Raw genomic sequence first — 24,335 nt, forward strand, 5'->3', positions numbered from 1 at the left:
CTGAGTTAGCTTTAGGCCAGCCAGTGTCAATAGCACGACCATGATTGATTTGACAGAATCTGGACCATGTACCTCCTCTCTGGTCCTCACATAACGGAAACAAAACTTTGAATGAATTCTATGAGCTGTGATTGGCCTCAATGTTCTGATTATTTGATCCTAAGGTGAGAGAACTGTTTGATACAGTACATCAGATCTACACTCTTACAAAAAAGGTGCTAAATATAACCATTCAGGGTTCTTTGGTTTGTCCCCATAGGGCAGGGGGGGTCCAATGCATTCCATAGAGGGCCGAGTGTCTGCAGGATTTGTTTTTTTCCTTTCAATTAATAACTAGACAACCAGGTGAGGGGAGATCCTTACTACACTGATCAAAAATATAAACATGGAAAGTGGTGGTCCCATGTTTCATGAGCTGAAATAAAACATCCCAGAAATGTTCCACACGGACAAAAAGTGTCTCTCAAAAGTTTTGCACAAATGTGTTTACATCCCTGTTAGTGAGAATTTGATCCTTTGTCAAGATAATCCATCCACCTAACAGGTGTGGCATATCAATTAGAATATGATTAAACAGAATGATCGTTACACAAGTGCACCTTGTGCTGGGGACAATAAAAGGCAACTGCAATTGCCATGCTGACTGCAGGAATGTCGACCAGAGCTATTGTGAGACAATTGAATGTTAATTTCTCTGCCATAAGCCGCCATCAACGTTGTTTTAGACAATTCTGCAGTATGTCCAACCGGCCTCACAATATCAGACCACGTGTAACCTCACCAGTCCAGGACCTCCACATCCAGCTTCTTTACCTGCAGGATCATCAGAAGGGGGGGTGCTCAGGAGTATTTCTGACTGTAATAAAGCCATTTTGTTGGGAAAAACTCATTCTGATTGACTGGGCCTGGCTCCCCAGTCAGTGGGCCCACCCATGGCTGCACCACTGCCCAGTCATGTGATAAGCATAGATTAGGGCCTAATTAATTTATTTCAATTGCGAAGGGTTCTACTTAGAACCCTCTATGTAGGGTTCTTCATAGAACCCCTTGGTACTGTATATGGGTCTACCTAGAAACCCCTATGAAGGGTTCTGCCTAGAAACCCCTATGAATGGCTCTACCGGGAACTATTTTGTCTTTGGAGGATTCTTCCTAGAACCCTCTGTGAATGGCTCTACCGGGACCTATTTTGTCTTTGGAGGATTCTTCCTAGAACTGTGTATGAATGGTTCCAACGTCCTTATTAACCTTTAAAATGTTATTCTTTATGACAAAAAATTGCATACATCATAAGGCCTTTCTTTGAAGTTAAATCCAAACACAGTGGTCTGCAAATCACATTATCCTGGCTTGCAAAAAGCTGTGTTATTCCTAATTGTTTTTTAATCACCTCCAACCTGCATTCACAATGACTGCCAGGGTAGGGAAAGTTGATTCCTGAGACTACCTCAATAATTTCAACTGGAACAACCATCCCAGTAACAGGTGCAATACGTCCACCTACTAACAGATTGAATTAGTTTAGAAAAATGATTGTTAATTTATCTTTGTGTAGCATAACATTTATCAACCAATCAATGTACATGCAAAAACAAATATTAAAACAAACAATTCTTTAAATCACCCAGCAAAAGAGCATGCTGGGAAATATGATATATGGTTCTATGTAGAACCCTTCTTCCCTTCCAAATAATCTTTATTGCCTTCAAAAGAATCCCTCTTGCCTTCCAAAGAATCATCAATGAAACCTTTCTCCCAAAAACAGTTATTCGGATGTTAAAGGTTCTATGTAGAACCCTTTACCTTTCAAAGAACCCTTCAAAAAAGGGTTCTTCAGATCAAAACAGTTCTTGGTAGAATCCTATCCCTCCACAAAGAACACTTTTGAAACCCTTTTATCTAAAAGTGTATTAATGCCAGAACCCCAGGCATGACCAGGCATGACCGCAGTCAGAATTGGGGGGGTAACCGTTTACAAAAAAACTGTAACTGTAATCAGTTATGTTGCCAGCAAAATATTTGTAAATCACATTAAAAACACTTTTCAAAAATGAGATGACTTATTGTATTACTTTTAAATTAAGTAAGGATGTTTTAGAAAGAAAAGATACATTATAACACCTTTATCTTTCCCAATGACATACTGTATATCTGAGCATTGAAAAAAGGTGCAAGTTTAAGTTTGTTCCACTTGAGCAAGTCTGAGCATAAGTCAGAGACAACTATGATGACACACCCAACTATGACGACACACCCAATATCATGGATATTTTTTGTCTTCTTAAGGTGAAAGTAATCGGTTTACTTTACTGAGTTTGGGTAATCCAAAAGTTACTTTACTGATTAAAATTTTGGACAGGTAACTAGTAACTGTAACGGATAACATTTAGAAAGTAACCTACCCAACCCTGACAAGAGTGCAATATATGTAGACACACACACACACACAGACTATGGGGTGCAGCCTGTTATGTAGTCTACTTCTGGAGTGTGTATGACTAGCTCTGTTATTGACAATACCTATATACTTCATGGGGTCACAACCACCACCTGAAGTCAGGCAACAGCAGGGCTGGTTCCAGCCACCACACCAAATGGGCTAAATCCTCCATCTATTAACACAGGAGAGGAGATGAATGCACTGGCTCTGTCCCAAAGGGAACCCTATTCCCTATATAGTGCACTGCTTTTGACCAGGGCCCATAAGGCTCCCATAGGGCTCTGATCAAAAGTAGTGCACTATAAAAGGAATATGGTTCCATTTGGGACACACACACTGTTTCACTTCCAGAGTAGCACTTACCTCCCAGTCGCTGTGTAATTACTGCATTTACTGCTTAATTATAGTTATATGTCACAGGACTCATCATTTTGCAATGCGTGTCTGACAGGTAGACAAATATACACACACCATTGTCTGGCTGACCACAGTTGCGTACAAACGGCACAGGGTCAAATAGTGGATGGGTCATACTTTGTTCATATTTCTACAGGGAAAGTATATCAGAAAGTTTTCTAGGTTAATTTTACAGCTTATTGCCAGGCACTAGGAAAATATAATAAGCTAATAATAATATTAATAATAACAGTTATCATTAGTAGAAGTAGTACTAGCAGTACTAGCAGTAGTAGGCTGGTAGTAGTAGTAGTAGTAATACTAGCAGTAGTAGGTTGGTAGTAGTAGTAGTAGTAGTAGTAGTAGTACTAGCAGTAGTAGTAGTAGTAGCAGTAGTAGCAGTAGTACTAGCAGTAGTAGGCTGGTAGTAGCAGTAGCAGTAGTATTAGTAGTAGTAGTAGCAGCAGTGGTAGTAGTACTAGTAGTGGTAGTAGTAGTAGGCTGGTAGTGGTAGTAGTAGTAGTACTAGTGGTAGTAGCAATAGTAGTGGTACTAGTAGTAGTAGTAGTACTAGCAGTAGTAGGCTGGTAGTAGCAGTAGCAGTAGTAGTAGCAGTAGCAGTAGTAGTAGTAGTGATAGTAGTAGTAGTGATAGTAGTAGTAGTAGTAGTGATAGTAGTAGTAGTAGTAGTAGTAGTGGTAGTGGTAGTTGTAGTAGTGGTAGTAGTAGTAGGCTGGTAGTAGTAGTAATAGTAGTAGTAGTAGCATCATCAATATAGGCTACATGTGCCAGGGAAATCCATCATCCAAAACTAATTATAAAATCAAAGAAAACCTTATCTGATATGTTTTGATATATTATTGACACATTATCATTGTGCAAATCAACGCCAGGCACAGAAATAGGAAGTTGAAGGGTTATGTGCTTATGGTGACAATGTGGAGTGTAAAGGTAATTGCTTGAGTTGTGTGACGCTAAAGTCAAGTGCTGCTACAGATGGCAACTCAAGGTCACATGGAATTATCTATAGGTTACGTCATTGTACGGCGCAAGTGTCGGCACATCCATTTTGCAGAGAGTAACCCAACGCTCCTAAAAAGCTCAGTCGTTCATGCAGATGTGAGAATAGAGTGAGGAGGTCTACTATTGAGACAGAATTAGAAATGGTTGTGCTGCTCTATTCCTCTTCTATCCTGGAGGGACTCCCTCGTCCCAAGAGCTCTGGCCTAATCCTCCTGGAAGTGTTCACACAGAGAGTACTTTGTTTCATGCATAGCCAGTGGTGTAAAGTACTTTAGTAAAAATATGTTAAAGTACTACTTAAGTCGTTTTTTGGGGTATCTGTACTTTACTATTAATATTTTTTTCAACTTTTACTTTAACTTCACTACATTCCTAAAGAAAAGAATGTACTTTTTACTCCATACATTTTCCCTGACACCCAAAAGTACTCGTTACAATTTGACAGGGAAATGGTCCAATTCACACACTTATCAAGAGAACATCCCTGGTCATCCCTACTGCCTCTGATCTGACGGACTCACTAAACACAAATGCTTAATTTGTAAATGATGTCTGAGTGTTGGAGTGTGCCCCTGGCTATCCGTAAATTTAAAAAATAAGAAAATGGTGCCGTCTGGTTTGCTTAATATAGGGAATTTTAAATGGTTTAAACTTTTACTTTTGATACTTAAGTACATTTAAAACCAAATACTTTTAGACTTTTACTCAAGTAGTATTTTACTGGGAGACTTTCAATTTTACTTGAATAATTTTCTATTAAGGTATCTTTACCTTTACTCAAGTTTGACAATTTACTACTTTCTCTACCACTGTGCATAGCTCTTGGCTGAGTTAACAAGGGACAATGCCTTAAATAAGTACAAAGTGAGCTGTAGCGTGATTGGAAATATGTTTTGCCTCACAGGCCGAAGGCCTACACTCTTAGAAAAAGGGTTTTAAAAGGGTTCTTTGGCTGTCCTGATAGGAAAACCCTTTTTGGTTCCAGGTAGAACCTGATTCTACAGTCATGGCCAAAAGTTTTGAGAATGACACAAATATTAATTTCCACAAAGTTTGCTGCTTCAGTGTCTTTAGATGTTTTTGTCAGATGTTACTATGGAATTTCTGAAGTATAATTACAAGCATTTTATAAATGTCAAAGGCTTTTATTGACAATTACATGAAGTTGATGCAAAGAGTTAATATTTGCAGTGTTGACCCTTCTTTTTCAAGACCTCTGCAATCCGCCCTGGCATGCTGTCAATTAACTTCTGGGCCACATCCTGACTGATGGCAGCCCATTCTTGCATGATCAATGCTTGGAGTTTGTCAGAATTTGTGGGGTTTTGTTTGTCCACCCACCTCTTGAGGATTAACCGCAACTTCTCAATGGGATTAAGGTCTGGGGATTTTCCTGGCCATGGACCCAAAATACTGATGTTTTGTTCCCGGAGCCACTTAGTTATTACTTTTTCCTTATGGCAAGGTGCTCCATCATGCTAGAAAAGGCATTGTTCGTCACCAAACTGTTCCTGGATGGTTGGGAGAAGTTGCTCTCGGAGAATGTGTTGGTACCATTCTTTATTCATGGCAGTGTTATTAGGCCAAATTGTGAGTGAGCCCACTCCCTTGGCTGAGAAGCAACCCCACACATGAATGGTCTCAGGATGCTTTACTGTTGGCATGACACAGGTCTGATGGTAGCGCTCACCTTGCCTTCTCCGGACAAGCTTTTTCCGGATGCCCCAAACAAGAGAAAGAGAAAAAGACTTTACCCCAGTCCTCAGCAGTCCAATCCCTGTACCTTTTGCAGAATATCTGTCTGTCCCTGATGTTTTTCCTGGAGAGAAGTGGCTTCTTTTCTGCCCTTCTTGACACCAGGCCATCCTCCAAAATCCTCCTTCACCTCACTTTGCCTGCAGATGCACTCACACCTGCCTGCTGCCATTCCTGAGCAAGCTCTGTATTGGTGGTGCCCCGCAGCTGAATCAACTTTAGGAGACGGTCCTGACACTTGCTGGACTTTCTTGGGTGCCCTGAAGCCTTCTTCACAACAATTTAACCGCTCTCTTTGAAGTTCTTGATGATCCGATAAATGGTTGATTTAGGTGCAATGTTACTGGCAGCAATATCCTTGCCTGTGAAGCCCTTTTTGTGCAAAGCAATGATGACGGCATGTGTTTCCTTGCAGGTAACCATGGATAACAGAGGAAGAACAATGATTCCAAGCACCACCCTCCTTTTGAAGCTTCCAGTCTGTTATTCGAAATCAACTCGTCAACACTCACACCTGTGTTAACGAGAGAATCACTGACATGATGTCAGCTGGTCCTTTTGTGACAGGGCTGAATTGCAGTGGAAATGATTTTTGGGGGTTTCAGTTCCTTTGCATGGCAAAGAGAGACTTGGCAATTAATTGCAATTCAAATGATCACTCTTCATAACATTCTGGAGTATATGCAAATTGCCATCATAGGCAGCAGACTTTGTGAAAATGTACCTTTGTGTCATTCTCAAAATTTTGGGCCACAACTACATGGAACCAAAAAGGGTTATTGAAAGAGTATGGGACAGACGAACAACCATTTTAGATTCTAGATAGCACCTTTTTTTCTAAGTGCTGGATACAGCATGATAAGGCCATGCAATGTGTCATCCAGTAGTAGGACATGTAGAACACAGCAAAAAAGTATAACAGTAACTAAATCGTGTGCAAAAGGGCATGGTTATCCACAACATTTGTATGAACACTGAAAGGTATACGATTTACCCCAGTTTTGTCTAAAATTGCCCCAAAAAATGCATGGTGAGGCTGAATAAATAAGATTACAGATCTGCACATGTAGGCATATAGTCTTGAGCTATAAACAATTATTTCAAGTAATTGCTGTATGCCCTCACTATTCGATGGCATAAATGTACACATTTGAGTTTGGATTTCATTCAAGAAAATGCACAATAGGCTTATGAAAGCTCACTAGCTCCAATTTATTCCGATTTCTGAATGAGGTACACTCTTAGAATTTGTGGTGACTAGAGGCATCGATTTGAGTAATCCACTCATTCAACATGCAGAGAAAGGAATCCAAAAAGCTACTGCTAAACTTTGTTAAAACAAGTCAAAATATGTTTCGATCTAATCCTCAGGTACCCTAAAATGTAATTAAACTATAATATTTCATAAGGAAAGAAGTATGTTCAATAGGAAATCGATTTTAGCATGTGCGCTTCCTCTTCATCGCGCACACAGACTGATTTCCAACTCTGAGTCCCAGTACTAAAACTCATTATTCTTCCTGGTTTTGGAAGAAAAAAGCATGAAACCTTGATCAAAGACTTTTGACATCTAGTGGAAGCCATAGGATTTGCAATCTGGGAGCTGGATTTGGATATGCCCCTATACTTTCCATTGTAAGAGCATGGGCTCTCAAAAAAAAGAACATTCCGGTTGGTTTGTCTTTGGATTTTTCCTACCATATCTATTGTGTTATAGTCTCCTACATTATTTTAAAATTTCTACAGACTTCAGAGTGTCTTCTTTCCAATGGTACTGATTACATGCATATCTTGGCTTCAGAGCCTGAGCAACAGTCAGCTTACTTTGGGCACACCAGTCAGACAGGAAGTGGAGAAAAATAGACCCTAGCCTGAAGAAGTAATTAAGGGGTTCTTGGAGGAACCTTTAAAGGGATACTTCGAGATTTTGGCAATGATGCCCTTCATCTACTGTACTTCACCAGAGTCAGATAAACTTGTGGATACCATTTTTATGTATCTGTGTCTAGTATGAAGAGTTAGTTTCATGCGCCATACATGCTAACAGATACTCATAGACTTCCAGTCGTTGCACTAACGCTAGTTAGCAACTTCCTTCAAACTGCACCCGGAGACATAAAAATGGTATCCGCAAGTTCATCTGACTCTGGGGATGTAGAGAATTGCCAAAATCACGAAATATCCCTTAAATGGTTTAACGTAGCAACTGGTTCTTGGAGGAACCCTGGAGTGGAAGAGTGGCTTATATAAAAAATTTTAAAAAATTTGCCACCCTTTAGAGTAGATGTCATTCCTGTTAATCTGTTCTGTAGTATTGTCATCACATGTTAAGGTTGAATGATGGCCGTTTTGTAGCTTCAATGAGGCTAACAGTGGTGTAGAGCCTACTGTCTGCAAATACCAAAGTTGGAAGAGTTACCACTTTATTACCATATGTACCAGCAAAGATAATACTATATTAGAACATGTACAATGCATAAATATTCAATCAACATTTTACTTTTCAGTATACAAACAAAACATGATGAACGGGAATGACATGTATGCTAATGGCTGGCCACAAATAACTATCTGAAGCCACGCCTCCAATCTGATATATTGTAGCGTTGGCAGCCTAACAATACAAAGGTTAAAAATTGAACCCCTCCCATCACAAAAAGGTTCCGGTTTGAATCTTTAGACAGGGCTTCCTCACCCCAGCTAAGCCATGCCTCCATTCCAGGGTACACATGTAACAAGGTCTATTAACCCATGTACTCGATAGTAAAATGACTCAAATGTTTTTTTCCGATATTCTTTTGATTTAGATTATTAATCTAAACAGGAGATACTGGCAGATTAGTCCAATTGGCCTATACATACAACCAGTATAAGGATTCATTCATTGGGACTGTGTTAATATTTATTTCAAATTCAAAAAATGTTTTTCTGCTGTTTATGCCTAATAAATAAACTAGTTATTACCTTTCATTGGGCTACATTTAATATGTTATTTTAAATAGTTTGAAAATGTATAATAGCAAACATTTCACAAAGAACATGAATATGTGTATATATATTGATAAGGCTTTATTTAACTAGGCAAGTGAGTTAAGAACAAATTATTATTTTCAATGACGGCGTACCCCGGGCCAATTGTGCACGGGACTCACAATCACGGCCAGATGTGACGCAGCCTGGATTTGAACCAGGGACTGTAGTAACACCTCTTGCACTGAGATGCAGTGCCTTAGACCGCTCTAGCATTAATGCTGAGCAAATGTTTATGTTCTGCTATACTGATGAGAATACAGGCTACCTAAAGCAATGTTGAGGGTAAATTCACATAGGCATACAAATACCAGTGGCTCATTCATAAAAAATACAAATGTATTTAAAAGGGAAATAATGAGCTGCATGCGTTATGACATTTTGCATTGTGAACAAGTTGAATCAAATTAAAAACCTATTTAATGGCTGTGTAACTTATTAGTATGTATGTACCTTATCGTTTGCAACTGGTTTGAAAAGGAGGGTAAATGTTGTGTAATAAAATGTTGTTTAAATAGTTGCAACTGATATATTAAGCTTTAAAAGCAATATGTGCATCTGCTGCAAGCATAATTCATTTTCAGTGATAATTGTTATTTAACGCGCAATTCTAATGGAACTATAGCAACCTGAACCGAGCGAAATAGGAAAAAAACAGATAGCTCTAAAACTAGAAATATATTTTTGTACATCAAATGATCTTTCCAAAATGCATTTTAAGTGCTTGCATAAGATATATTGTTAGAATTTCGTTCAAAATGTAGAGTAGGCTAAATAGCCTATACAAAAATAAACCCTATTTCCCCATGTCGAGGAAGGCTATCTCCTCACCGTAGGCTAAATGCGCATTACTGTATCGAGTTGCTGTCGTGAGGTGCGCCGCCGTGACGTCACCGGGACAGGAGAAAGGTCTCCAGAAGAAAACACAAAGCGACGCAGAGAAGCTATCAAAGCGCATACTTGGACACAGCATATGCCCGCACTTAAGTGGATCTATTTCACACCTGCATGGGGACAGAGTAAAGATTTGTTTATTTATTTTCTGGGAATTAACTGGTGAGTAGGCTATTCGAGTTGTGCGGAAAATATATGCCTTGGTATGTATTAATTTGTATTTTTTTAATTTAATCTGGCAAGTCAGTTAAATCGATAGAGCCTTAGAACGCTGTGCCACTTGGTCCCCCCAAATTATAAAACAGTGACTCGGATTGCATGCTTTTATTGTGTCCAAGTGTACAAGGCCTCTCCAGTCTATGTCAAGTGGAGGATACATCGGCTTTCAGCCAGTGGAGGCTTTTGAGGGAAGGACGGCTCTTAATAATAACAGCTGAAACGGAGCAGATGGAATGGCATCAAACACATGGAAACCATATGTTTGAAATATTTGATACCAGTCCACTGATTCCGCTCCAGCTTTTAACATGAGCCCGTCCTCCCCAATTAAGGTTCCACCAACCTCCTGTGTTTTGAGTATTACGCATGGGCATGCATTGACTTTTGTAGGGGAAGATTACAAACCTTGTCAGGGAATATAGCTGGGGTGTTGGAGTATTGCGATAAAATGTTGAATTGAGTAATGTTTTTCTGAATGAGTGCATGGAGGACAATAGGCTCCGACTAGAAGACGTTTGAGAATTAACAATATTACATGAGAGGTGAGTTGTCAGAAGAAATACAACCTCATATCATAAGAGGATGTAATAAAAATACCTCTTAATGAGTGAATGTACTATTATGTTACTAATCTGACTGTGTGTGTGTGTGTGTGTGTGTGTGTGTGTGTGTGTGTGTGTGTGTGTGTGTGTGTGTGTGTGTGTGTGTGTGTGCAGATAAAATAGGTTATGTGTTTACATCACGATAAAGATCAAGTTTTGCAACGGTAACTCTGAATCTTTTAAAACTAAAGGTCAGCATTATTCCAATTGATGAATAAGTGTAGCCCAAAAGGACTCTATTACTGAGCGTTTTTCACAAGTTGTGCACGAATGTGTCGTTATATTTTCATTTCTACTAAGCAAAAGGAAACGTGCGTAAACGCTATCCAGTGGAGCCAATGCTATAGGCCAATATTATCCCTGATTAAAATGGATTTGTCAATAGGCTATAGATTAGAAGGTTACAATGACCACACTGTATAAATAATATGATGGTGAATGTACATTGTTATTTTGTTTTTCAGGCATCTAAATGGAATTTATTTTGTCGAAGAATGTAATCCCTTGCGGAAATACAGGTATTACGGCATGCTTGAACGTTACTTCTTTTAGACTTTTGTAACATTTTACAGGTCAAACATGGTTTATTATGCATTCATAAAGTCTGGACAAATACTATAAAATATGCTACCACAACGCATTGTCAGTTAACAAGCAGCTTATAAACGAACATGGTGTTGAGAAAAAAAAAGTGTGCTCCATTGACAGCCTATGAATGCATAATAAAGCCTTAATCATACCCATAGGCTAATATTCTCGGGCTATATGCATCTGGCATCTGGAATTCTTCAAGGTTAATGCTTCGTTATGAGGGATTTGTTTCATGACAGACATATTTTGTCTGTATGCTACCTTACTGCGGCAAAAGGGGCTACTTCAATTGTTTGACTAGGCTACATCCATTCAATTATAAAATAACTAGTTGATTGCGTAAATGTAAATTACACTGGTAATTAAATATCAGGGCAAGGGTGGCCTTGTAGATAGAATATAGCCCTTATGCGCAAACATTAGCGAAGATACCCGTTCAATTTATTATTGTGGTTTGAATAGCCTACAGATTTCTGGTAGGTATTTGCCAATAATATATTAAATAAATCAGGTCTAGACGATTGGTTAAAACCATTTGTTTGCATACACTTTTATTCTGCCTAATTACGGAGTATCACAGAAATAAATGTGGACGGAAATCATTGATGGATCATAGAGCTCTATAAGTTATTGTCGTGCTTTCGCATATTTTCCCATTACATTTAAGCAATAGACATACGCAGTGGCGACCAGTAATCTAGGGCAGCTTGTTTTCAGTCCGACATTTTTAGGTAAAATAAATAAATAAATAATAAATAAATATATATATAAATAGGTAAAAACAAATATAAAAAACAAATATATAAATATATAAATATATATATATATATATATATAATTTGTTTTTACCTAAAAGTGTGGGGCTATACATATATGTTTTGGCAAATCGGTTAAGACATCTACTTTGTGCATGACACAAGTAATTTTTCCAACAATTGTTTACAGACAGATTATTTCACATATAATTCACTGCATCACATTTCCAGTGGGTCAGAAGTTTACATACACTAAGTTGACTGTGCCTTTAAACAGCTTGGAAAATACCAGAAAATGATGGCATGGCTTTAGAAGCTTCTGATAGGCTAATTGACATAATTTGAGTCAATTGGAGGTGTACCTGTGGATGTATTTCAAGGCCTACCTTCAAACTCAGTGCCTCTTTGCTTGACATCATGGGAAAACCAAAAGAAATCAGCCAAGACCCCAGAAAAAAATTGTAGACCGCCACATGTCTGGTTCAGCCTTAGGAGCAATTTCCAAACACCTGAAGGTACCATGTTCATCTGTAGTATGCGAGTATAAACACCAAGGGACCACGCAGCCGTCATACCACTCAGGAAGGAGACACGTTCTGTCTCCTAGAGATGAACGTACTTTGGTACGAAAAGTGCAAATCAATCCCAGAATAGCAAAGGAACTTGTGAAGATGCTGGAAGAAACAGGTACAAAGCTATCTGTATCCACAGTAAAATGAGTCCTATATCGACATAACCTGAAAGGCTGCTCAGCAAGGCTACGGTTTGCAACTGCACATGGGGGACAAAGATTGTACTTTTTGGAGAAACATTGTCTGGTCTGATGAAACAAAAATAGAACTGTTTGGCCATAATGACCATCGTTATGTTTGGTGGAAAAGGGGGAGGCTTGCAAGCCAAAGAACACCATCCCAACCGTGAAGCACGGGGTGGCAGCATCATGTTCTGGGGGTGCTTTGCTGCAGGAGGGACTGGTGTACTTATAGATGGCATCATGAGGCACGAACATTATGTGGATATATTGAAGCAACATCTCAATGCATCAGTCGGGAAGTTAAAGCTTGGTCGCAAATGGGTCTTCCAAATGGACAATGACCCCAAGCACACTTCCAAAGTTGTGGCAAAATGGCTCAAGGACAACAAAGTTAAGGTATTGGAGGGGCCATCACAAAGCCCTAACCTAAATCACCTAGGAAATGTATGGGCAGAACTGAAAAAGCGTATGCGGGCAATGAGGCCTACAAACCGCACTCAGTTACACCAGCTCTGTTAGGAGGAATGGGCCTATATTCACCCAACTTATTGTGGGAAGCTTGTGGAAGGCTACCCAAAATGTTTTACCCAAGTCAAACAATTTAAAGGCAATGCTACCACATAATAATTGAGTGCATGTAAACCTCTGACCCACTGGGAATGTGATAAAAGAAATAAAAGATTAAATAAACCATTTTCTCTACTATTATTATGACATATCACATTCTTAAAATAAAGTGGTGATCCTAATTGACCTAAGACAGGGAATTTTTACTAGGATTATATGTCAGGAATTGTGAAATACTGAGTTTAAATATGTTTGGCTAAGGTGTATGTAAACTTCCGACTTCAACTGTATCTATTGCATATATATTTCTTGGGGATGCTTGCCTGTTTTGCATGTTATTTTGGCATTAATACGTGTCACATATCAGTTTGCAAATAATGTAAAAACTAATAATAATAATAATAATTGAGTTAATAAAGCTGCATACAAACATCAACTCTGTTTTGCTTTTAGCTCCAAAATGCAGTTGTTTCAGCCTAACTCAGTGCTTTCTGTGGTGGTGGGGCAGCCAGCGTAGGGGATTGGTAATGTTCTCTAGTTGTGCCATGATTGTCTCAGTGTTCTGTCACTCATGGGGACACTACGTCACAGCCAAGTCTAAGGGTAGAGCTAGAAAATGTGAGGCCCTTGGGTGCTGCCATAGAGTTACATTAGAAGTGCCCATCCAAGAAGGCTCAAGGCCACAGATAAAATGACGCCAAATCACGTTATATCTATAGTAGCTTTGATTAGACTGACATCATACTTTCAAGTCGACATTCTACTGGCAAATCCTTTTTAATCATTGTCATATGAATAGAAATAATGAAGAGAAATTATAGATAAAACATATCGGCGCTCATCGGCCATTGGACATAAACATTACACAACAAGTTGAAAATCGCAAATTCGACAATGAGTGTTTTGGAAGTAATTAGTGGCTAACTGCATGCATTGCAAAGCAATCACTAGCCTGCTATTCAGAGGAGTGCCTGTGTGGTCCCAAATCTGCGATTAAGGGTCTCTTTTCTAAGCTTAAAATGATAAACTTTCAACATTGGCCATGCTGTCAATGAAGCATGATTGGTGCCACACTCAAAACAACTGTTAACTTGGAACTGGGAAATCTGATTTCAGTGACTTCAGGACAACTAGGAGCTTGAAAAAAAACACCACCTTCATGTGATCACAGCACAAGAAGCTGAGTCCAACAATGTATTGTGTGCTGCTGCATAAATGATGTAATATGCCAGGGAGATATGTATACTGTAGCTAAGAAAGTAATACTAAGTGTATGTTGTGTAGCAAGATGTTAGTAACCCATATGCCTAATTTAGTGTATTTTCCCCACTTAATTTCGCCTACCGTTCTGACTTGGTGGTGCACATGTAGCCTATAACCTGTGTTAGAGAAATGTAATCATCAAATATTGTAAGAGCTTTCATTGTCTGCTTATATGTCCCCTTTATTTATCCTATGGTTCTACTTGGTGTAGAGGGAGAACACTGTAAGAACGCCCGGCCCATGTTCTGAATTATGTGGTTGTACATTTCAAAAGGGCTGAACAAATAGTTATATTGACTACATCTGTCCTAGCTCGCTCATTAATGTCTTAATCGAAATGTCATATTTCCTCGTATCCACTTTTGTCCCCTTATAGTTTGTACATCTCAATTGTCAGTAGAAACCACATGTGTTTTATGCAATTCAGCCATATCAGCTATTTTTTTAAAGGCAGTAAATGAGGCTGGATGAACTGTTTCGCTGCCAGACAAGGCTTCACTGATAGCAGTGGTAAGATGTTAGGACTGCTGTTGAGACAGCTTTTAAGTAGGCCCTAACAGTTTGTGGGCACCGTTTGTCACCGTCATATTGCAATTAATGTATTGTTTAGTGTTTTGTTGTGGCTTTGCTGGCATGCATCCCACTTTCTTTCTTTTTTTGCCCCACCAAGATTTACATGCTAAAATCGCCACTCAGCATACGTAAAATATTGACGAGGACGTAACATAACGTTTTACTTGCATGGCCTATAGGCTATTGAAGAGAACACGAGGCAAGAGTGATATAACGTCAATGAATCTAAAGCAGACTGAAGCAATAAAGGTACAAAGTAATACCCATTCATTCGTGAGTGGGATGATGGAGCCATTTCGAATGAAACATTTGTTCAAATGTCAGGGTGGTTATCGGGAATGGGTCACACAGCCTTGGACCAAGTATCCACTCAAGATTGCGGAGATGTGATGATCGCTAAGTCAATAATGTCATTAAATCCATAGCCTTTACCAGTTACGCACGGTGTCCGATTATATTCGAGCCCCAGTGTTTTCGTAGCCCCTTCAGTGTTTTTTTGTGTGTGACTATGACATAAAGGGCACGATTAAAAAAAAACACTTTTTGGTTTGGCCTGTGATTAATGACGATCGTTGCGTAAATTTTCAGTCCTCCGAAAAAAAGATGACTGTTTATCTTGCTACTGCCCTTTAACCTGTCTTGGTGGATGAAAAGGGTTTTTGTAAACCATCCCTCCCGCAAGTGGCAAGTGCCATACAATTGAAAATGCATTATCAGACGAGCCAACAATACGCGCATGAAGGCCAATAAGAACGTTCAGCACCAATGTATATGCAAGAATATCAACAGGTTACGCCTATGATATAGATTGTCAATAAAATAACACTAACAGTCCTGCCTCTAACGTGGGCTAGGAGCCAAAGCCCAAAAGGATGCCGACTACATCTCTGTTGGTAATTATTTATGATGAGCATCTCTAACACACAGAGGCAAACATTAATTTGATTGTGCATAACCTTTTACCTTGTCAGCTCGGGGATTCGACTTGCAACCTTTCGGTTACGAGTCCAACGCTGTAGCCACTAGGCTACCTACCCTCTCTTCAAATCACGTCACCGCGAGCACCCCTACTGAGACGTTTGAGGCGCCCTCGAACATGTTAGATTTAACTTCAACTCACATTTGACTTGTTTTTAACGGTTAGATATTGGTTTCTGAATAGTTGGATAATTGTTGAATAGTTAGTTAGATATTGGTTTCTGAATAGCTGAATAATTGGGTTAAGATTAGGAAAGGGGTTTGGGTTAAGGTTAGCTAAAAATGCAACATAAAATGCAAAAATAATAACTTTTGACGTTAATTTGACAAAAGCTGGAAATCTTCTAGCCATGACCCTTATGGGTGGGGGAAGCTCTAGTCTAGAAGGCACATTCCATTTTGCTTAGGAGGATATTAAAACTCTCCATGTAGTCAAAAGTAGATGTCATTGTTGTAAAACCTGTGAGCGTGCTTCATTTACTGTCATTCTAAATGATAATACTGATTTGTTTTGTCATGTTTACGCCAATTTCCCCAATGAGGACAGTTTGTGTTACTACATTACACACGATCGCAATTTCACCACATACATTTGAGTGGAATTTCACATCCTTTTTACTTCAGATTGGTGAGGTTAATATACAAGTTTACAATCATCACGATTACATTACATCGATTGCTTTAAGCAGATTAATAATTTAATAATAATAATAATTTTAATGAACTATATTTGGTTTGGGCCCGTTGACTGTGTTAAACATGACTCTCCATTGCAGGATTTTGAACGCCGTTATAATGTTTAAACTAAATTGCACAGAACATTCGGGGAGCTCTTTTTATAACAGTCGATGGCAGCACACCAATAGGCCTACACTGGTTTGAGAGTCAAACTATCACTTAAATAACAACCAAACCTTGTCAGGGGTCGTGATTCGATTAAGTTCGATGAAGTTAAAGCAACTGTTTTGTTTCTGTCCCGTTTCGGCAGCCTCCTCGAATCTCCATCTGACATGTCTTCAACAAATTCTCTCCTAACCAGTCATGTGAAAAGTATTCTCAGATTCCATGTGGCATTTGAATAGTGTTAATTTAACAGCGCATACACCCCAAACGTTGCCCCCTGTTCCATTTATTTCAAGATGATATCGATGCAAGTGACTAACACAAATACACGTGTACACACTGCGTTGGTGACCCATTTGAATCCAAATGCAACAATTCAAAAGTAGCTAGGTATCTTTCCACGTTGTCCTCTATCCTCTAATGTTAACATTGTTCCTCTATTTTTGGTGCGTGTGCAGTTTATACGGTGCTCATTAAATAAACAAAAAAAAAGTTATCTGACACGTGATAAAAGTGTTTTGAAATTGGACTATTTATCAGCGACAGCCTCATCCTCATTTTCAACCAACATTTCAGGAATATGCCTATAAATTTAGATTTCAACATTAATTTCCAATGGAATTGTATTTAATCAGGTAAAAACTGCAGAATAATTCCAAAAACGTGCTGTGATTTATTTATTTTGATGCCTACAATAATCTAAAACGCGAAGCACTTGGATTGCAGCAATACTTGGAGATCGTGCGCAATAGAAGCTGCCTAAAACAAAATACCTGGCCAATGTAATTGTAATACTGCATGTTATTGAGACCATAAAATCATCCAAAACCAAATAATAGTTGCCGATATGTTTATTGCAAATCCAGGATTTTGACACTGTGCGCGCCTTCTTCGTTGTCATTCACATGGTTATCAACTTAAAACGAGTTTGCATTGTGTTTGCATATAGTTTTTATTGTTTAAGTTGTATTTTTTATTTTTTTATTTATTTCACCTTTATTTAACCAGGTAGGCAAGTGATTGATAATAAGTGATTGATAATGGTGTTGATTTCCTAGCATGGTTTACTATTTTCCATTTATTTTAACGCTATAATGAGTGACAGACATTTCACTTAAATTTCGGGAAAATATGCTACTGTCAATAGGTCTTGAATATAATATAGAGCCTTTCTCCTTTAAAACAAAACTAGGCCAACATAGGGAATATTGAAGTCGAAATGTAATATTTAAATATATTTAAATGAATCACAGAAAATCTATTTCTGCGAATTTAATTCAAGATTGGAGTCAAGTGGCCGGGTTCATATAACTATGTGATGTGACTTCTTATCTCAGTCTCAGTCCATCTCTGACCAACCAGCTGGCGCCACTTATTTCACACACACACGCACACACGCGCGCGGCGGCGGCGCACGCACGCACGCGCACACACACCACTTAATTCTTTTGACACAAGGTCTGCCTCACCTTCTTTTTTTAGGTGAATGTTTAGAAGGCCTGAAAATATATCTCATTAAATCGTCCCCACACATGAACTGATAGACTACAGCTACGGCAGATTTTGTGGCAGTGTCATTGTTTCATGTACATAGGCTACTAAATTATAAATTAGGTAGCCTACTTTCCATATATGTTTGGCCTTGAAAATAACAAGGCAGGCCTATATACAAATGTTTATTGAGCTCAGTTCATATACGAGATATAAATTACGTGTGCGTGTGTAGGCTCTAAGTTAACTAAGGGCACTCAGCTGCAGGGCCGTTCCATTGCGCTGGAGCATATTTCAAACATGCCAAAATAAAGGGCCCATTTTCTTCCTAACTTTCTAAGGCAACGCAATTTGCGCTGGCCTCATGCGCTCGGCTGGGATACCCCCCATCCACGCCCCAATTACACCCCCCCCGCCCCCCTTGACCCCCCACACCGGTCATATCCCCACCAGCGGAATCTGAAAGCATTAGGCTGTCCCTGCTGCTAGGAAAAGAGTCTGTTTATCTGGAGAACAAATTCATGAAAATCTTTTTATTTTTATTCTTGCAATGGCAAGTGTTTGGCTACAGATGGAAACCTAAACACTCTTGTTGAAGTTTGAGAAAGCTCGTATATACAGGATTTAATACATATATTTAATACGGCATCATTATTTTCAAGGTGGAATGAATTTGGACAGAATCGCAGAGACCGTGAGACCCCCACCGACGCGCGACATGGCCTCTACATTTCACTTGCCGAGAACTGCAAACAACACTCGAGAAACGTTGGAGAACTCAAGCAGCGAGTCATCAGATACTGAAATAACAGGTACATTAACGGTGTAATGCCATTGCATTACATACTCTCATAATTGCTAGGTAAGCTATACAACATACATTTTTTTTGTGTGTTAAACATTAAAGGCTAAAAAGCTACGTATGTGTGTAACGTATTCGATATTAAGAGAAACTCATACGTAGCTTACAACTTTGTTCATAACATTGAGCACTAACAAATACATTCGAAACACAAAGCACCTTCTGTGAATTAAAGAAATAACTTCAATTGTCGTGTTTCAGTAGGCCTACTTTGATAACAATAACCTTACAGTTTGATCAAATCGAATATTTTCTGCATATTTAAACAACTGACGTAGTTATAATAATTGTTTGAAGTTATATTTTGTGCTCCTGCGGAATGTTAGCTCTTTTAGATTCCACTCCTTCTCATCAGTTATACGATATCAATATATACACCTAATACTAAAGAGATAATAAAACGTAAACTTTACGAAGAATAGGGCTAGCCAATGCATTCAGCAGCTACAATACGGCTAGTTTGTTTTAAACTGATCTTTCATTGAAAAAAATATATTGCCCTTCTTTTACGTCTAGGTATGAAATGAAGGCGTTCTTGTAAAGACAAGATAATGGACTCTAGATAAGACTGGACAAACGTTGCAACAAAAGCAACGTTCTAAATTTACGCCGATGATTTCCTCGCAGAGCGTCAAAAATAATCCATTTTGAACCCGGAGCAAATCTGTTCATGTTTTGACGACCGTGATAGCCTACTGGTTGGTGGTCTTTGTAGGCCTTACAGACTTTTGAAAGTTGACATTTACTTTAGTGATTTACGGACACTTCAAACAAGGTTAGGATCACCCTGCCAGGTATATTATGTTTTTCTGCTGCAGAACTAAAATCAAAGTAGTGTAAAAATCAAAGAAGTCTGACTCAGTATAAGCTACAGTACAATAACCAGAATGTATATGTTTGTTTTTCACAGAAAAGGAGAGGAGTGTAGAACACAGAAGTGACGATGGAAACGCGGATGACCCCAAAAAGAAGAAAGCGAGGCGGCAGAGGACTCATTTCACCAGCCAGCAGCTGCAGGAGCTCGAGGCCACCTTTCAGCGGAACCGCTACCCCGACATGAGCACGAGAGAGGAAATAGCTGTGTGGACCAACCTCACCGAGGCCAGAGTCAGGGTAAGTGAGTCGAGATGCGTTTTGGCCCGTGCTTAAAACGTGTGTATATTCAAAGGGAAACCGTAAAGACGTGAATGAATGACAGTAAAACTCTTTCCATTTAAACTTGTTCTGGGTGTATTGCTTGACTTTAAGCCAACACCGGAATACCACTTGGATGAAATCGTTGCAATAATTAACGACGATCACAAACTTTATGAGGTAGATCTTACGCTATAATTTCCCTCCATCTTTGGGGGAGAGGGGGGTGCATTACACAGCTGTATCGACTTTTGATGACATTGTATTAACTATGTTTTTATATATACTTACAGTATCTGCGCCAATTCATTTAGAATATTTAGTTCGGCATCAGTTAATTTTACATAGGTCTTATCATTGCTATAATGGGTATTGTTCACTACACATCCACTGTAACGTGTTCCTCTAGAAACATTTTACAGCAAAAATGTTTAGTGTAGTGCAATGAGTAATATCATATTACCATGCATACACATGTTCTTGCGAGTAATTGCACATTAGGCCTATGGAAAACCCTTTTTGAAAAATTCAACCCAAACCACCTAAACAAATCGGGTGTTTTAATTACAATATAGGCAAGAAACAACATAAGCTTGAGGTTTTTTTTGTGTCCTGGGCCTGCAATTAACGTATGTCCCATGTGTAAAATACCAATACGTTTAAGCCTACATATCAAAACAACAATGCACTAGTCAGTTGGCAAGAAGTCGACAATAAGGCCAATAAGCGCCTAATATAATTTTAATTTATATTTTTTGATGGCTAATATATTATGATTATCCATACATCTATAGAATACTTCCAACATTTCGAAGAGGATCACACACTCTTAAAATAGACGCCCAAGCAGGAGGACATCATAACATTTACCTTATATTATCCAACAGAAGTGAATTACACTCACTCTTAAAATAGACGCCCAAGCAGGAGGACATCATAACATTTACCTTATATTATGCAACAGAAGTGAATTACACACACTCTTAAAATAGACGCCCAAGCAGGAGGACATCATAACATTTACCTTATATTATCCAACAGAAGTGAATTACACTCACTCTTAAAATAGACGCCCAAGCAGGAGGACATCATAACATTTACCTTATATTATCCAATAGAAGTGAATTACACACACTCTTAAAATAGACGCCCAAGCAGGAGGACATCATAACATTTACCTTATATTATGCAACAGAAGTGAATTACACACACTCTTAAAATAGACGCCCAAGCAGGAGGACATCATAACATTTACCTTATATTATGCAACAGAAGTGAATTACACACACTCTTAAAATAGATGCCCAAGCAGGAGGACATCATAACATTTACCTTATATTATCCAATAGAAGTGAATTACACACACTCTTAAAATAGACGCCCAAGCAGGAGGACATCATAACATTTACCTTATATTATGCAACAGAAGTGAATTACACACACTCTTAACTTAAAATAGACGCCCAAGCAGGAGGACACCATAACATTTACCTTATATTATGCAACAGAAGTGAATTACACACACTCTTAAAATAGACACCCAAGCAGGAGGACATCATAACATTTACCTTATATTATCCAACAGAAGTGAATTACACTCACTCTTAAAATAGACACCCAAGCAGGAGGACATCATAACATTTACCTTATATTATCCAACAGAAGTGAATTACACACACTCTTAAAATAGACGCCCAAGCAGGAGGACATCATAACATTTACCTTATATTATGCAACAGAAGTGAATTACACACACTCTTAAAATAGACGCCCAAGCAGGAGGACATCATAACATTTACCTTATATTATGCAACAGAAGTTAATTACACACACTCTTAAAATAGACCCCAAGAGGAATACCTTTTTATCTGGAACATTTTGTTCAGCGGTCTTGCAAGGTGCAGTGCAAACACTTCATGGTTATTGATAATACAACTATTGCTAATCATTTTGATGAATTTGATGGTCCATAGTGCCTATGCAGACGTGAGAGCGGCGAGATATAGGCCACAGCTAAAACACAATGATGAGGAGGCTTTTCTTGCTAAATATAACCCACCACTGTGCAGCTCTAAGCTTATGGTGTCACATCGTTCATGTCTTTGTGGACAATTGATCTTTAGGCCACAACCGTGTGCCCCGGAAGACTATACATAGCCCCACTTCAAATTATATACCCTAAGACTCCCGATTTGTTTCCATTATAAAGTACAAACAAAGTGTTCTTTTAATAAAAACATAAGAGAGACAATTTTGTGAAGTTGTGACAAAAATATAATTCTAGGTTTTTTAATCATTCATAGGCCTTGTTAGGCCTAGCCTAGGCTATATGTTCTCTAGTTGACTGTTATGGATTGTATTATAAATGTTACAAGTAATAACATAACAACACAACTACTGTTCTTATTATTACATTATATTACTGTTATAGATCGCATGTTGAATACATGTATTCTTTTTGTCTCTGATCTTAAGGTGTGGTTCAAAAATCGCAGGGCCAAATGGAGGAAGCGTGAACGCAACCAGCAAATGGACCTGTGCAAGAACAGCTACCTGCCCCAGTTCAGTGGCCTCATGCAGCCCTATGACGACATGTATCCCACCTACACCTACAACAACTGGACGAACAAAGGACTGACCCCGGCTAATCTGTCCACAAAGAACTTCACTTTCTTCAACTCAATGAGCCCACTCACATCCCAGTCAATGTTCTCAGCTCCTAACTCCATCTCCTCTATGACTATGGCCGGAAGTATGGGCGGGCACTCGGCTGTACCGGGGATGCCAACTGCGGGCCTGAACAACATCAGCAATTTTAACGGCATTGGCACCGCTACAATCAACTCAGCCATGTCCTCGTCGTCCTGTCCGTATGGGCCTCCTGGTTCCCCTTACAGCGTATACAGAGACACATGTAACTCTAGCCTGGCGACCCTGAGACTGAAATCGAAACAGCACCCAACCTTTGGATACAGCGGGTTGCAAAGTCCCGGGTCTAGCCTTAACGCCTGCCAATACAACAGCTGACGTATCAGCCGTGATGAAAATAATTTGCGGACAGCTCTAAACCTAGTAGCCTAGCCTACCTGCGAATGGAGCGAAAGACAACTAAACTGGATTAGTTGCAATCATTTATTTTTCAAATGAATTATGCGGGTTGTAGCCTATGTGTTTACCAATGAACTTGTAGGCTACAACAATTTTAATGTCCATGTTTTTTGGATTTAAAAGTGGTAATGAAGATGTGTTACATTGCAACGTTGTACATTAGCCTACATAAGAAACAGACAAAGGATCTCCTATGCATGTTCGCTTACTTGCTTTGAGGGCTCAAACCCATTTGAATTGACTTGTATTGGTCTAAGCCAGCATTTCCCAAACTCGGTCCTGGGGACCCCAAGGAGTGCACGTTTTGTTTTTTGCCCTAGCACTACACAGCTGATTCAAATATTCAACCAAAACCCCCCTGGGGTCCCGAGGACCGAGTTTGGTAAACGCTGGCCTAGGCCCTGTACTCTTGGTCTTGGATTAGAAACAGTTTGGTAAACTTGGATTAGAAACCAAGAAGTGCAACACATATAACTAGACATATCCGGACTCTGTAGAAGAACAATTGTATTGTACATCGCTCAGACTTTTATGTTGCTCATGTGTTTTACCGTTTATGCAGGGGGTGCCACTGGCCCACCCAATTGTGTCCTGTTTCTGTAGCATGACTTTACCTTTAAATGCTCTGTCTGGAGTATTTTCGTTTTATTTGTTTGCTAAAAATAGAATTTCTGCATTTTTAACTTGGGTGCAAAGTGTTTTGTACGAGTTGATAATAATGTAAGATAAAGCAAAATCCATTATACTGTATTCAAAAGGTGATTGAAAAGTAACTTCATGTGTTTTTGGTAATATGTTTGAATAAACTACAGCAGAAAGAAGTGCATTTCAGATATTAAACGACGGAAAAGGTATACATGACAAAACATAATATGTTCCAAGTTTATGGAATAAAAGATAGTAGTGCAAAGTAAACAGCCTAAAATGAATTATTTCAGTGATGACAACTCAAACCAATCTTCACCTGCACACATTTAAACCCCAGAGAACACAGCTTCCAAAACCTGACCATGTAAAAAAAAAAAAAGTGATATAATTACAAATGATAGGGCTATGA

The 24,335-nt window shown here is 38.9% G+C and overlaps 1 protein-coding gene across 9 annotated transcripts; it reads left to right on the forward strand.

The window, feature by feature from the left end:
* Nucleotides 1–9,573: 9,573 nt before the first annotated feature.
* On the forward strand, nucleotides 9,574–24,193 carry LOC112218364 (pituitary homeobox 1-like). 9 transcript variants are annotated; one of them, XM_024379081.2, is made up of 6 exons: nucleotides 9,576–10,299; nucleotides 10,474–10,550; nucleotides 10,824–10,877; nucleotides 18,837–18,986; nucleotides 19,947–20,149; nucleotides 22,646–24,193. In XM_024379081.2, the coding sequence occupies exons 3-6, from the start codon at nucleotides 10,832–10,834 to the stop codon at nucleotides 23,195–23,197; spliced, it is 951 nt and encodes a 316-aa protein (XP_024234849.1). In that variant the 5' UTR covers nucleotides 9,576–10,299; nucleotides 10,474–10,550; nucleotides 10,824–10,831; the 3' UTR covers nucleotides 23,198–24,193. The 9 variants fall into 9 exon arrangements, with proteins under 9 accessions (XP_024234856.1, XP_024234847.1, XP_024234854.1 ...); XM_024379079.2 differs by lacking the exon at nucleotides 10,474–10,550 and having other exon boundaries at nucleotides 9,575–9,700; XM_024379080.2 differs by lacking the exon at nucleotides 10,474–10,550.
* Nucleotides 24,194–24,335: the final 142 nt, after the last annotated feature.

Source organism: Oncorhynchus tshawytscha, linkage group LG19 (assembly GCF_018296145.1).
Source record: "Oncorhynchus tshawytscha isolate Ot180627B linkage group LG19, Otsh_v2.0, whole genome shotgun sequence".
Lineage (NCBI taxonomy): Eukaryota > Metazoa > Chordata > Actinopteri > Salmoniformes > Salmonidae > Oncorhynchus > Oncorhynchus tshawytscha.

Excerpts from the sequence above, each read along its gene's own strand:
- LOC112218364 (XM_024379079.2), top strand. The coding sequence starts at position 10,832 with ATGGAATTTATTTTGTCGAAGAATGTAATCCCTTGCGGAAATACAG. Across the intron at positions 10,878-18,836 it reads AATCCCTTGCGGAAATACAG|GTGGAATGAATTTGGACAGA; the intron begins GTATTACGGCAT and ends ATTATTTTCAAG. Across the intron at positions 20,150-22,645 it reads TCACCGAGGCCAGAGTCAGG|GTGTGGTTCAAAAATCGCAG; the intron begins GTAAGTGAGTCG and ends TCTGATCTTAAG.